This window comes from Hyperolius riggenbachi, chromosome 10 (assembly GCF_040937935.1).
Source record: "Hyperolius riggenbachi isolate aHypRig1 chromosome 10, aHypRig1.pri, whole genome shotgun sequence".
In the NCBI taxonomy this organism is placed as follows: Eukaryota; Metazoa; Chordata; class Amphibia; order Anura; family Hyperoliidae; genus Hyperolius; species Hyperolius riggenbachi.
This window is the reverse complement of record NC_090655.1, coordinates 232767552-232783760: the sequence shown is the minus strand read 5'-3', so window position 1 is coordinate 232783760 and position 16209 is coordinate 232767552. Positions and strand designations below refer to the sequence as shown.

At 44.7% G+C, this 16209-nt stretch overlaps 1 protein-coding gene across 5 annotated transcripts in view; it reads right to left on the bottom strand.

Annotated features, from left to right (window-relative positions):
• Positions 1 to 230: 230 nt before the first annotated feature.
• LOC137534788 (zinc finger protein 547-like) overlaps positions 231 to 16209 on the bottom strand; it is a 70329-nt gene continuing 54350 nt past the window's right edge. For all 5 annotated transcript variants that reach the window (XM_068256443.1, XM_068256440.1, XM_068256441.1 and 2 more), the window contains 5 exons: positions 13873 to 14007; positions 13664 to 13787; positions 12024 to 12121; positions 10511 to 10622; positions 231 to 6492 (listed from right to left, as the gene is read on the bottom strand). In XM_068256443.1, the coding sequence (XP_068112544.1) occupies positions 5705 to 6492; positions 10511 to 10622; positions 12024 to 12121; positions 13664 to 13787; positions 13873 to 14007 (1257 nt within the window). In that variant the 3' untranslated portion in view covers positions 231 to 5704. The remainder of the gene's footprint in view (positions 6493 to 10510; positions 10623 to 12023; positions 12122 to 13663; positions 13788 to 13872; positions 14008 to 16209) is intronic.

The window sequence follows — 16209 nt, the reverse complement described above, 5'->3', positions numbered from 1 at the left end:
GTTGACACTTTGTTTACTGTTTTGTTTACTGCCGACTGTCCCACGCCGACCGCTCCACTTCTCACCGCTGTCCCGGTGTCCGTATTCAGGCCGACTGCAGAGTCGGCCTTATTGCGGCTGCGAGAAGCGCCTCTGTCAATCACAGTCACATGGGCCGCGGCGAACTGTGCAGGATTACCTAACATGCGCAGTTCGCCGCGGCCCACGTGGCCGTGATTGACAGTGGCGCTTTACGCAGCCGCAGTACGGCTGACCCCCCAGTCGGCCTGAATACGGACACCGGAAATCGGTCGGCTTGGGACAGTCGGCTGCAAGGGGCTGGAGAAAGCCCAAGGTGAGTAAAGCCCATTTGGGCTATTTTTGCCTGATAACTCCTTTAATCACTTCAGCCTTCAGTCGTTTTCACTTTATGCATCCGAGCAATGTTCACCTTCCATTCATTAGCCTATAACTTTATCACTACTTATCACAAAGAACAGATCTATATCTTGTTATTTTCCGCCACCAATTAGGCTTTCTTTGGGGGGTACATTTTGCTAAGAGCTACCTTGCTGTAAATGCATTTTAACAGGAAGAATAAGAAAAAACTGAAAAAATTCATTATTTCTCAGTTTTCGGCCATTATAGTTTTAAAATAATACATGCCTCCATAATTAAAACCCACATATTGTATTTGCCCATTTGTCCCGGTTATTACACCGTTTAAATTATGTCCCTATCACAATGTATGGCGACAATATTTTATTTGGAAATAAAGGTGCATTTTTTTCAGTTTTGCGTCCATCCCTAATTACAAGCCCATAGTTTATAAAGTAACAGTGTTATACCCTCTTGACATAAATATTTATAAAGTTCAGTCCCTAAGGTAACTATGTATTTTTTTTAATTGTCATTTTTTTTTTTTTTAAATTACAAAAAAAAAAAAATTGGGGAGTGTGGGAGGTAAGGAGTTAATTTTTTGTGTAAAACTAATTTATTTGTATGTAAAAAATGCTTTAGGGTGTAGTTTTACTATTTGGCCACAAGATGGCAACAATAACTTTGTTTAATGCGACCTGCAAGCATTTTTTTTTCATAATGATCGCGCTGCTTATCGGAGAAGCAGCGGATCATTGTGGGGCTTAGATCAACAAATGGGAATGGATTTTCCCGTTCATTGATCTCCGGGCGAGCGGCCGTCAGCGTGTTTACAAGCGGGAGTGCGCGAGAGCGAGCGGGAGCGCGGGCAGTGGCGGGAGCGCGGAAAGTACGCATTTCTCCGTCCCTGGTGGTGAAAGGATGGAAAAAGGGACGGAGAAATGCGTACGCGTGGGGGTAAAGTGGTTAAACATTTTATTTGGGTATTTTTGGGAGGGTGGGATGTAAATAGTAATTTTTTTAATATAAATATGTTTATTTTTTTATTTGTTTTTTTATGCAGATGTAGTTTTACTTTTTGGCCACAAGATGGCAACCTTAGGTTTGTTTACATGACGTCACTCTAAGCGTAACATGTACGCTTAGAGGGACGTAAAGGGATGTAGGACGCAGAAAAAGCGAGGCTTCCGAGAGAAGCAGTCGCTTTCTCTGCGGGGGAGAGGAATCGGTGATCGGGCACCATGGCCCGATTCATTGATTCATGGGCTAACGATCCGGGAGCGCACATGGCCTTCTGGATGTAGCTACTACGTCCAGAAAGCTTAAATGGTTAATAAACACAGGAGGATCCGGCTCCCTTCCTGGCAAATAGTGAGCCATTTGGTACTTGTCGCTTGCATCTTGTAATCACAGGGGACAAGAGGAGAAAATAGATCCGATTCAGGCCACACAGCTGCACCAAAACTTTCCTCTGGAAGCCGCTGCTGCTGCTATCGATATCTGGCATCATGCGTGTGGAATGGAGCTGCAGTGAGCCACCCAGTGTGCTTTAATTAAAGAGATCTGGGCTATATATATTTTATTTCCTGAGTTTTAAAGGCTGGGAACGCTCTGAAGATTGTGTACACAAGAAAGCGCTTGCAGCTGGTCAACACAGGATCAGCCTGTCCATTCGGTGAGCGTGTATTTCAGCTATATACCACTGTGGTGTCGCACGTTTGGGAGTCACGCAGGGAGCACTCAGGGTGTTATGGTGTGGTGTGAAAGCTGGATTACGCTATGTTGTCCCTGTTTCTCTGAGTATTATTCAGGGAGAAGGTGATCCGCCGCGAGGGATTGCAACCCATATATGCTCTGTCTGCTGATCTGTGATATAATCAGCCACAACTGTTGGTAAGCGTATTTTATCTGGAAATCAGTTTATGTGGAGCGGAAAGTGAGATCAAGATTCAAGTGGAACTATTGTGGACTTCTAGGGGGGTTCTGGATTTTAGTGTGTACAATATACACCGTATAGGAACTGTCTTCTTCCTTATTCTAGGTGGACTTTGAAAGAATATTATAGTGCTATATGTATTTTCTCCCACAGGTGGATTGCTCTCTGATTAATGGTGTGCATATTATATGTTAGCAGAGAGATTGCTGTGATAGATATTTTTCTCTTACAGGGTATTTGTACTGTCATGAGGGGCTGTTAATGAGCGCTTCACCTATTTTTAAAGGTTAATAAACACAAACCTTAGACTCGGGCTGACTTGGAAAGAACATACATTTTGAGTTAACTTTGTGAGAGTAAAAGTAAAGAATGTTTGTTATAGGCTGAAAAGAAATGTGGCATAGACAAGATTGCACGCTGTGGTAATATGAAGGTATTCTTAAGAAGGCTCCATCTCAAAGGATACTTCCACGATAAGCAGGCCGGCAATACAGGGTGGGCCATTTATATGGATACACCTCATCTATGGATACACCCCATATACCACATCATACCATCAATTTGTTTGTTCCAACAGTCTTGGAGGGATCTATCCAATGTGCTTTAGTGTCAGACCAGTAGCGGTGGTTTTGTTTAACTTCACCATTCACATAAAATGGTGTATCCATATAAATGGCCCCACCCTGTATAATAAAAAGAGGCACCCACAGCTGTGACTGCTACAGACTTAGGCACGTTGTTATTGACCGGAGGAAGAAGGCCAGTACCCATTAAACGCGTTGTCTTTTTTTGTGCATCATTAAAGACTTTTACTCATATGGTTTGTCCGTTTATGGAGGTAAGACCAAATTTTTCCTATGCCTTATGATTTAAGATAATTATATTCTGGCCGCCTCCAACAAGTATACTCAGTTGTAGGCCTGCAATACAACCTAACATAAACCCACACACAAGATCCACAGAAATCCAGATCAACTCTAAGCGCAGGAACCAACCCTACACTGTACAAGTACATTTGCAAAGTTAGACACAAAAACTCTGAGAGGGTCACTTCCAGAGACTCTCCGCCCACATCCCGGATTTCATCTCCACAAATGAAGAAAGAAAACTGCAACCTACTGGGCGAAGAGGAAACAACCGTGCAAATAGCTGCCCAATATATCACTACCTGCCACCAACTGAGAACAACATGATACCCCAAGGACTGTATACCCCACATATACTGCCCCCTAAAACCCTCTACCCTATGTACTGTAAATCCCAGCCCCAATACTGTTCCTTATATCCTCCATACCCTTATGGACTGTATACCCTAACCCTCTATACCATGCCATTATCCAAAACCCACCAGGTTAATGCTAATGTTTTGCTTTGGCAATGCTAAATGTATTTGATCCTGCCTTTTTTGGATTTGGATTTAGATCTAAAAATAAAATAAAAACAGTGGTTTGGAACATAACATCACAAGAGCGGCAAGCCATCAGATCCCTGAAGGACAATAAAAACATTATCATTAAACCAGCAGATAATGGGTGACAGTCATAATAAACACCAGAGACTACATCCAAGAGGTTCAAAGATAGTTGTCCAACACCAGACACTATACCATATTACAGGGGAACCCCACAGAAAGCTACAGGAGGGCAACCAATAAGATGGTAAATAATTTGCCCTCAGTGGAAAGCATCGCCACAGGAAATAGTTATGGCAAATTCTATATCTGCATTGAAAGGGGGCTTATAGGTTTTCCTTGCATTAAAAGACATCCGTTTTTATAATTACTAGGTAATGCCTAGTGGTGCTGATAAAGGGATTTTATCTGATTGCCATTTGGAGTCGGGAAGGAATTTTTTTCCCTTTTGGGACTAAATCTATTGGACCATGCCTTATAAGGGTTTTTCAGTCCCCTCTGCATCGATCACTTCCACACGGTCTTCCTCTGCCCCCTCGTTTGGCAGGTAGATGCCCTGTTAGCTTGGCAAGTCGGGGCCAGTAGTACTGCTCTGGAGCAGAGCGCTACATGAGCTATCGGGGCTTCTACCGGCCAAATAAGGGGGCAGAGGAAAATGGCGTGGCAGCGATCGGTGCAGAAAGGGCTGGAGGAAGCCCCAGGTATTTATAAAACTTTTATATCCTTCATCTCAGGTACACTTTAAGGAATATTGTAAAAGAGCTTCATCCAATTTTAAAGACTATTAGAAGATATTTCCTGAACCTCAGGAGAGACAAAATGTGTATATTGGTTCAAAACTGTACATATAGGCATAAACATAACTTATTTTTTTTTTTTGTGCTGGTAGGATGTTGATGGTACCTAAAATTCCACATTTATTCTCAGCCCATAACAAATACTATATCTAATTTGCATCTAAGTTAACGTTTAAACTCAGAATTTACCATCTTCTCCATGTCAGCCTGAGTCAGAGGTATATGACATTTAAAGGGAACCTTAAATGAAAAAAAAAAAGTTACCTTGGGCTTCTACCAGCCCCCTACAGCCGCCCTGTGCCCCTGCCATCCTGGAACAATCCTCCAGTCCCCCGCAGTGGCTTATTTTCGATTACGGCAGCTGAGCCTGCCGCTGGCCACTGCACCTGCGCGGCCCTGGCCATGTGTGTCCTTGTTTGCACTCCCGACGCCAGAGGCGTCCTGCGTAGGCGCAATAGGTTTTCTCATACTGCACAGGACACTCCCAGATAAGTGAAACTTTTTTTTTCACTTCAGGTTCCCTTTAAGTAAATAAAGCGACTTATCTATTTGTCATAAATTAGCAAAGATACTTGCAAGATACTTTCAATGTCCTGTTATAATTAAGGCATCTGAATGACATTTATTTCTATTTGCAAAAAAAGTCTCCACACCTCCTTCTGATGATCTTCAAGCATGTTTCCAACACTACTGCTGCTGTTAATGGTGTGTATTAACACATTAAAAGCAACACAGTGTGGAGAACATGCATGGAGATCATGCAGGGTTGCTCCATGTATCTTGCCTTATACATGCCTATTGTTAACCTTATTTATCACTTACTATACTGACAGAAGGTTTGGACTTGACCACGACTTTGCTGGGTAGACTTTTATTTGCGTTATTAAAAAATGCCAGATTAAGAGGGTCAAATATTGGGGTCGACTTATAAACGAGGTCGACTTGTATTCGAGTATATACGGTAAATGGGGGAAAAAAGGCATCAATAAAAACGAAGTTAAAAACACATAACATAGAAAACGGGGAGGTAGCTTATTAGCCGAATGCTTACTCTTTTTTCTTTTGTTAGCCGATAAATGGAAGCATCCTCCTTTAAAACTTCTTGCATGTAATGACAACAAAAACAGTGCAGTAGATTTTGTACATGAGGTCCACTTTGTTTGTATGTATGAGGCATTTATAATGGGAGTCATAAGTAGAGGACTATCTGTATTGCTTTTTGAGCCGGTGAGCTCTCTCGTGTGCAACAAGGTATGATTTAAATAAAAAACATTTCCCACACTCAGAACATGAATGTGGCTTATCACCAGTGTGAGATCTCTCATGGGCAACAAGACTTGATTTCCAAGCATAAAGTTTTCCACACACCGAACATGAAAAAGGCTTCTCACTGCCGTGAGCTCTCTCATGCCTGAGAAGCTGTGATTTATGTACAAAGCATTTTCCACACACATGACATGATAATGTTTTGTGTGGGTGAGATCTTGCATGTACAGTAAGCTGAGATTTGCATGCAAAATATTTCCCACACTCAGAACATGAATAGCCAGTGTGAGATTTCTGATGTGCAACAAGATTTCCTTTCCAGATAAACCATTTCCCACACTCAGAACATGAAAAAGGTTTCTCATTAGTGTGAGATAGCTCATGTCTGGACAGGTGGGATTTATGTACAAAGCGTTCCCCACACTCAGTACAAGAAAATGACCCCTTGTCTAAGTGAGATCTCTTATGAGCAGCAAGATTCAATTTTCCACTAAAACATTTCCCACACTCAGAACAAGTATACGCCTTTTCACCAGTGTGAGTCCTCTGCTTGGCTCTGGCATCAGCCTCCTGGAGGTTGGAAGGACAGGGGGGGCCTGGAGGGATATCTGGGGTAATAAGGTTCCACCCTGGAGATTCTTGTTTGACGAAGTCATCTTGCAAACCGCAGTGGGGGGATAAAGCATAATCGATCTCCGAGTGATTTGTGACCCCGGGACTCACTTCTGCAAATAGTAAAAAAAAAAAAAAATTAATAAAATAAAAACATAAATAAATCACTGATTATAAGAGAATTTGTGGGAGTTTGTCAGCCCGACATAGAATTGCAAAAGGATGTGTCCATATCTAAATTACTTTTATGTACAGTATTTGCAGACCTGTCCTCCCAACCACTTAATACTGAACCCCAATGCTGGTCACTGCAGATCTATTAGACAGGATGTCAGAGGGGGGGGGGGGGGGGGGGTACGTATGTATTGGAGGTTTAAAGGGGAACTGAAGTGAGAGTGATATGGTGGCTGCCATATTTATATACTTTTAAACAATACCAGTTGCCTGGCTGTTATATGTGGCTATAATAGTATCTGAATCACACCAGAAACAAGCATGCAGCTAATCTTGTCAGATCTGACAATAATGTCAGAAACACCTGATCTGCTGCATGCTTGTTCAGGGGCTATGGCTAAAAGTATTAGAGGCAGATGATCAGCAGGATAACCAGGCAATTGGTATTGCTTACAAGTAAATAAATATGGCAGCCTCCACACCTCTCTCACTTCAGTTGCCCTTTAACAAAAAAAAAAAAATTACACACACACACACACACACACACACACACACACACACACACACACACACACATATATATATATTTATTATTATTAATAATAATAATAATAATAATAATAATAATAATAATAATAATAATAAAGAACAAACAGAGGCAGAAATGCATCAGAGAGGTGACACTCTACCCAGACTGTGGTTGCCAGCGCTAAAAAGATACCACAAGGAGGGGATAAGTCTGTTTTACTGATGGGAAGGGGGGGAATTAACACAGACTGTAAATACCAGTCACACCTACTCAAGCCAGTCTGTGCACAGTGACAATTATCAGCTTACCTCTGCTGTGACCAATCTGTATACAGTAATGTGCACAGTGACCATTATCAGCTTATTTCAGGCCAGTGACACTAACTTACCTCTGCTGTGACCAATCTTTGAACAGTAATGTGCAGTAACCATTATCAGCTTATTGCAAGCTAGTAACACCAAGTCACTCCTACTGTGACCAATCTGTATACAGTAATGTGCAGTGACCATTATCAGCTTATTACAGGCCAGTGACACTAACTTACCTCTGCTGTGACCAATATTTGAACAGTAATGTGCAGTAACCATTATCAGCTTATTGCAGGCCAGTAACACTAAGCCACCCCTAATGTGACCAATCTGTGTACAGTAATATGCAGTGACCCTTATCAGTTTGTTACAGGCCAGTGACACTAACTTACCTCTGCTGTGACCAATCAAATAACAGTAATGTACAGTGACCATTATCAGCTTATTACAGGCCAGTAACACAAAAGGTGACCATACATTACTCAATTTGCTGCACCAATATCCTTTTCTCACACATAGCAGGTGACTGGAGAAAAGGTCTGGATGTGAGATCATGTTTGGCTGTGGTGTTTTGGAGGCTGGTGATGATTGGTTGCTGTGTGGGGAGGGGGTGGAGAGGACTTCCATGGAAAGGCTTTCTCGTTCAGCCACACCCAGGATTGGTAGATTTGGAGGACTTGAAACTCCTCATCTGCCCTCTGACATCTCCCACTGTTCCCCAGTGACCAGGAAGTGGTCCACTGCAAGTCATTAGCTTTATATACTGTACATAATTAAGGGTAAACATACTATGTACACAGGGATGTGAGAAGTAATAGGGGTGTGATGTGCGTAATGTGACTGCAGTGTGCCTGTATTGAGTTATATAAACACTATGTTTACAGGGAATGGGAGACGTAATATGGGTGTGATGTGTGTAATGTGACTGCACAGTGTGCCTGTAATGAGTTATATATGAGTACAGGTGAAATTGCCGGCGGGAGACTTGGAGCGCAGGATACAGCCGATATATGGCTTACCCTGCTCCTGCACAAGTCCCGGCGGCGTTAAATACTACTCCCCCTCCAGGTCCATGTGGATGGTGGGGAATAATGTAATTCGGGTTCCAGCTATTGCTGGCGGACAAATTACAGTGTTTTAAAAGTAACTTCAGCTCCGTTTACTGACGGCGCTGAAGTTACTCACTGTGCACCACAATAGCCATAATTCCTATTACAGTCTATGGTGATGCCGGCTGCGCCCAAATCTCCTGCGCTGGATACAAACATGTTGGGTTATATACACACTATGTAAACAGGGGTGTGATGTAAGCCTGAACGATTTTAGGAAAAAATTGAATTGAGCGATTTCTATCTGAAATTGTGATTTCGATTCGATGCACGGTTTCCTTCCAATCAAGCTTTGTTTCCCCTCTTTGCCTAGTTGTTCCCTCCTCTGTCTCTTTGTGCCCCCTTTGCCTCTTTATGCTTCCTCTGGGTCTCTCTCTTGCCCCCTTTGTGTCTCTGTGCCCGGTCTTTCTCTCTGTGTCTCTCTGTCCCCCAAGCTGCATCAGTTCTGGATATAGCTTCTAATGCACGGAATACTTCCTGTATGTCATGTGACATACAGGAACCCGGAGTTTTGCCAAGCACACTTCTTCAAACTTCCCCCACGTGAAAATGACGTGATCGCGATAATTGCCGCTTGACGATTCTGAAATTGTGATCTTGGTGATCACGATTTCGATTTCAATTCGATTTATCTTTCAGGCCTAGTGTGATGTGTGTAATGTGGCTGCACAGTATGTCTGTAATACGTTATAAACACATTACGTACACAGGGATTAAAGAAAGTAACAGGGGTGTAATGCAACTACACAGTAAGCCCATAATGGATTATAAACACACTATGTGTACAAGGAATGCGAGAAGTAATAGGGGTGTGATGTGTGTAATGTGGCTGCACAGTGTGCCTGTAATGAGGTATAAACAGTATTTATACAGGGAATGTGAGAAGAGGGTTTGAAAGATAAGAAAGAGTGATCAGGGAATTGGAAAGCAAAAGGAATGTATGCATTATGCAGCTAGATTCCTAACACTTACATCAACACAAAATTGTATTTGGTGTAGTAGTGTTCAGTAAAGGAGCTTTTAGATTCTGTTTTTTTGCCCGCTTCAAAAATATTCAGCACTTCGAATCTTTAGCAATCCCCGATGCTGGAGCCAGAAATGAATACATTGTTCTCCCCTCTCGCCCTGCCGATGGTAAACTGCTCCTTTGTGCACCACTCCCATCCACTGCAAGAGACGTGTTGCTATCTTGAACACTAGGGACTTCTCTGTACGGCATCGGCTATGAACCAGGGATCGAGTTCTGATCCCTGCTCGGTGTGGGAGCTTGCAGTGAAAATGGTGTCATGCTACATTTATTCTGGGAGAGCTAAGAAGGTGACAAGGAAAGATGTAGAACATAATGAGGGTGTGCCTGTAAACATGGCGGACGCAGTGGGGAATAGACAAGCATATAATGAGAGAGGCAGAGCAAAGAACAATGGGCATTGCATTATTCCTATAAGGTACCGTCTTTCCCCTAAAATAAGACCTCCCCGAACGTAAGCCCTAGCTTATATTTCAAGCACCCTTGAAACGTAAGACAACCCCCGAAAATAAGACCTAGCTGCAGGGAGACAAAGAAAAGCAACAGCCGGTGCTGGGAAAGTTGCGGTAATGTACACTGTTAAACACCCCCACCATTGCTGATTTACCTTCTTTACTCCTGGCCAACCTCCTCCAGAAAGTCTAATCCTCCCTGTGGGCTGCGGCTAATGCTAGGCATCATTCAGTTCTCAGATCAGCGGTGAAGGCAGCTATGGTAAAGTTGTGCAGTAACAGCGCCATAGACAGACATAGGACTATGGACTAGATAGTGAGCCCCCCTGAGGGACAGTTAGTGACAAGACAGTATACTTTGTACATCGCTGCGTAAGATGTCAACGCTATATAAATACTTAAATAATAAATAAATAACAGGCTGCTTCTGTGCAGCACTCAGCCCCAAACTTCACCCAAGGGATTGAGTATTGCTCCCTGTAGGCGGCATTCTTAGTGCTTATGTACACACTTTATTATGTTTAAATCTTACCTGTGTATTCCTGTTTAATAACCTCTTCCTTGATAATCATTCCCATCAGTTCACCCTCCTCCACAGACTGCAGATCATTGCTCATGTCTAGACCATCTATCAGTTCTTCTACCTAAACACATTAATGAAGAACATAGAACAATAAATAACAATAAAGAGGCTACACAATAACATATCATGTGCATTAGCTAAAGTCTTACTGACGATGAGTAGAGAGCAATGCATTGCATGTATTGCGCTCTACTCTTTGTGCGCTAAGACTTTACATACATTATTCTGTTCTTTCATATGAGCAGCTGAAGACTGAACTGACCGCTTGTCAGCTGCTCTTGGGCACCAGCTGGGTGCTTGATAGCAATTGGTAAACCTGAACGTTTAGGAAAAGATTGAATGGCTCGATTTCTGTCAGGAATTGCGATTTCAATTCACGACTTTCTGTATTTGTGTGAACAGCATCAGCAATTTAGTCCTTCCTGAGCTCTGTGAGAGTTGGCACTCCACAGGGCAGGCTTTGGACAATTATCAAGCCTGGCTAGAGTGGAACCAAAATTTGGCTTATGTTCTTTAGAATATCACACAGTCCAGCTCACAGTCACCTCAGCTCAAATGCACAGTGCCCACACTGCCCAGTACACATCTTGTGCACACACACACACACACACACACACACACACACACACACACACACACACACACACACACAGAAAGGATGAGGCACACACAGGGTGTCAGTGTGATCTGAAGGGGGGGTGAAGCCGTGATAAATCTTAGCCTGAATGGCACTGTCTGTCACTGCCTGGCCACACTCTTGACTGACGGGCCTGCCGCCCGCCCAGCTGATGACACGCTAGGCTAGGCGGAGGGAAAGAGAGCGAAAGCCTGTGGGTAGAGTCTGCCGCCCGCCCAGCTGAATATGTGCTAGGTGGAGCAAAAGAGAGTGAGAGTCTTGTGCTAGGCAAGACGGGAGGGAGAAAATGAGAGCCCTGTGATGATGTAGGAGGGTGGAGGCGGTACTAGGCAGAAGGGAGATGATGGAAGCCACTAAGCTGCCACTACTTACATGGAGCGGCAAGTAGAAGATGGACGGTCTGGCTTATCTGGTACACTGCTGTTGCACAGCGGGAGGCATATTGTGAGAAATCGCTGCGTTCATGATCATGGAATCATCATTTCCTTGATCGTGATTTCGGTCTGAAAACGATAAATCGTTCAAGCCTAGCAATTGGTCCTGGCGTTAGACAGGCATACCCCCCACCGCATAAAGTCACATCTGAGCATGGCCACCGTCATGCTCAGACACAACAAGTTGCGTTTCTCTGCCGGGTAGCAAAACCAACGCGTGTCAAACGATTGCATTTAAATTGCACCCGAATGGTGCTTGTGGGTGGCAGACGGGACACTGAACTGCCCGAAAAGCACACAGTTCAGCCTTGTCTGAAAAAGGCCTAACGCAACTTAGTGAGTCCCAATGTCACACATTGTGGAGTTTCTGGTGACACTCAGTCGTAGCTACCTTAATATGATGGTGGATGGTGGGATCTTCCTGCGGACAATCCTGGGAATAAAGAGGATCTGCACATCCCTCTGGTGGGTTTCTGTTGCTGGATCTATCTGTAGGAAAGCACACAGAATGACTGAATATATTAGGCTTGATTCAATAAAGGACATCTGAGGTGAAAAAAAAAAATGATGAGATAAACAACTGTATCTATCATCCGTCTCCTAAAAATGACTTTTAGTTATCACAGTTGTATTTTATATTTAAATCTAATTTTTACGTTTTTACTGTTTCATGGCCTCTTAATGCCACATTCATTGGAATATGCCACAGCTAAAATCTATGAACTATTGCCCTTTGTATCTTTTTTTTTTGCTCTCAGAAGCCATTTTCTGCCAGGAAAGTGTTTTATGGCTGTAAGTATTTATCAGTGATGGTTACGCTATGGTCTGACCCGGTCCTGACCTGGACAGAAACTGTCACTTTCATACCTTATTTTTAACCCTTTCAGGCAGAGAAAGTAAAAAAGGAGCACATGTCTATGTCATCATGTCACCTCGAGTGTTCTTTAAGCTGTGCTGCTTTAGCAGTGCAGCTTAATGTGAGGGAGCACCCGTTAAAAAGAAAGGGTGGCCGCTATGCACGCCTTAACCACTTGAGGACCCACCCTTTACCCCCCCTTAAGGACCAGCGCTGTTTGTTGTGATCTGTGCTGGGTGGGCTCTGCAGCCACCAGCACAGATCAGGGTGCACGCAGAGCGATCAGATCGCCCCCCTTTTTTCCCCCCTATGGGGATGATGTGCAGGGGGGGTCTGATCGCTCCTGCGTGCAGGCTAGTTGCGGGGGGGGCACCTCAAAGCCCCCCTCCGCGGCGACATTCACCCCCCTCCCTCTCCTACCTCTCCCCCCGCGGTGATCTGGGCTGCACAGGACGCTATCCGTCCTGTGCAGCCAGTGACAGGACGTCCCCTGTCACATGGCGGCGATCCCCGGCCGCCGATCTGCCTTACGGCGCTGCTGCGCAGCAGCGCCGTACAATGTAAACAAAGCGGATTATTTCCGCTTGTGTTTACATTTAGCCTGCGAGCCGCCATCGGCGGCCCGCAGGCTATTCACGGAGCCCCCCGCCGTGAATTGACAGGAAGCAGCCGCTCGCGCGAGCGGCTGCTGCTTCCTGATTAATCAGCCTGCAGCTGGCGACGCAGTACTGCGTCGCTGGTCCTGCAGCTGCCACTTTGCCGACGCACGGTATAAGCGTGCGGTCGGCAAGTGGTTAAATTGGTATGTAACGAGCGTTCCTTCGTTACCGTTGCTTACATAGCAAAACACGTAACTTTAAAAGTGGGTGGTCCTTTGAAATATCGTGACAATACTTCACCAGCAGCCACTACTATGTTAATTAACATGTACTTCACATGACCACCCGCATTTAAAGTTACACGCGTTGCTTACATAGCAACACGCTTAGCTAAGGAAGGCACGCTCCTTATATAGCAATGCGCGCTGCAATGTAAGCCTTGCATAGTGGCTGCCCCTTCTTTTTAACCAGCACTCTCTCACATTGAGCCCATTGTCTGATTATCATAAGATGAGGGATCTAGGTGGACCCTCCGTACTGCTCTCTCCTTTACAAGACATGAAAGTCTCCTCTTACCTGGTGAAGTGAGGGGCGGCTGATTCTCTATCATAGTATCTTTGTAGAAGTCCTTGTGTCCTTCTAGATACTGCCACTCCTCCATGGAGAAATAGACAGTGATATCTTCACATCTTATGGAGACCTGATACACACAATGATACAGCCACCACTTAGACATAGTCCATGGAGTTACTAGATAATGTCCCACAATTCCCTGCACTGCTCACCTCTCCTGTCAGCAGCTCTGTCATCTTCCTGGTGAGTTCCAGAATGTTCTGCTTCTTTTGACTCCCAGATATCAGGGAGTGAGGTGGGGGCACTGTGATGGTCACATAATCACCAAACTTCAGTGGAGAGAAATGCTGTGTGGGAAGACCAAAAATAATGTTACACAATACTACCTGAATCACCCTGACCTCTCCAGTCAGGTCTGTGATTAATTACTAGAGAGAAGACTGATGTCACATGACCTCCCACCTCTCCAGTCAGGTGTGTGTGTTTTTGTTTGTTTTTATAAAAATGCTGTCATGTGATCTTCCAAAATCTTTCCCATCTCTCCACTCACTTGTGTATTGTGTTAATGTAAAGATGGTATCATGTGACCTCTTAAAATTATCCTCAACAATCCGGTCAGGTGTGTATTTTATTAATAGATAGTGTGTGATGCAGTGTTCCCCACAGGCTCTTTTAGGTGGGTGCTCCACCCGGCTAGTTTTGGTGAGCACCCGGCTGTCATCAGCTCACCTCCTCCTATGCTGTAAGCAGAGTTGCGCACAGAAGCACCGGCCCTGCATTGTCTCATCTCGCCCCACCTGGCTACCTTTTCATGCCACACAGTAGGGCTGAACGATTTTGGGTTTAAAATCAAAAATCGTGATCAGGGGAATGACAATCTTGGGATCCTCAAAACAGCGTTTTTGCTGCGGTTTTCGTCGCAGGTACCTGGTCTACTCCACTCCCGTCCCCCTCCTCCGCTTGCAGCCCTCTCCTCCAGTAAGTTCCAATTACATTTGAGCCCACCACATTGCACTGCTGCGAGGTGAGCCGCAGGGAAGTGGCGGCAAGTGTTCGGGTCCTGTGGCACCTATACACTGGCTAACCTGTCCTGTGGCACCTATACACTGGCTAACCTGTCCTGTGGCACCTATACACTGGCTAACCTGCCCTGTGGCACCTATACACTGGCTAACCTGTCCTGTGGCACCTATACACTGGCTAACCTGTCCTGTGGCACCTATACACTGGCTAACCTGTCCTGCGGCACCTATACACTGGCTAACCTGTCCTGCGGCACCTATACACTGGCTACTTATCAGATGTTACTGCGCACAATGTCCTTAATGTCCCATGAACTCCAGGCAGCACACTATAGATGAGAGTCAAATCCCAAATACAAGTCCAGCGATAATAGCAGCGCCAACAGAGTCTCCTTACATGGATCCTTGTACCTTAAACACAAACAGACAAGAGGGGATTCCTCCTAGCGAGTAAAGTTAAGCCACCTCACCCCTGTGCTCAAAAAATGGGTAGTTGAAGTGCAAAGGCCACCACCAAGTAGGAGAGGGGGATAACACAGGGGGATATCAGGTGCCCCTGATGAGTCACAAGGCGTGACGAAACGCGTAGGGCGGAGCTTAGGAGGACGCACGCACGCTGCAAACAGGAACAAGCCGGGGATGTGCAGGAGGCGCCCGGAGCTACAACTGTGGATGTGTAACTATATGTGATTTTACAAGTGGATTTTATGTACGTACAATTTTATTGGGGCCTTTGGCGCTTTATTAAAAACAGTTTTACGCTATGAGAGGTGTTCTCACTGTATTTTATAGATGCTGCGGCATGGGATGTGATAGGCTTTGAACAAGACTTGCATCTGGTGAGCAGGGGAAAACGGGGGGAGTGTGTTATCCCCCTCTCCTACTTGGTGGTGGCCTCTGCACTTCAACTACCCCTTTTTTGAGCACAGGGGTGAGGTGGCTTAACGTTACTCGCTAGGAGGAATCCCCTCGTCTGTTTGTGTTTAAGGTGCAAGGATCCATGTAAGGAGACTCTGTTGGCGCTGCTATTATCGCTGGACTTATACACTGGCTAACCTGTCCTGTGGCACCTATACACTGGCTAACCTGTCCTGTAGCACCTATACACTGGCTAATCTGTCCTGTAGCACCTATACACTGGCTAACCATCAGTGTGCTGATCCATCGTTGTGTATTGAAAATTGTAATTTCTGACAGAAATCGTGCAATTCAATCTTTTCCTAAAATAGTTCAGGCCTATCACCCGGCTACTTTTTCTTGTCACCTGGGGAGATCACTGCTGATGCCATATAATCTCCCAGCCATCTCTGGTCAGGGTTTTAGTTTATTACAGGTGATGAGTTGGTATTTATTGACTGACCTCCCCAAATCTGCATTACTACTCCACTGTGTATTTTATTAATAGAAATAAAGGTGCTAGTCTACTTTAGGGGACCCAGCAGGAAACCTCATAGGGAAACCCAGCATGTGATTGGGTGGTACAGCACCCTCTTAAACTGTTAGGTTTCCAATAGGTTGTAGTAAACT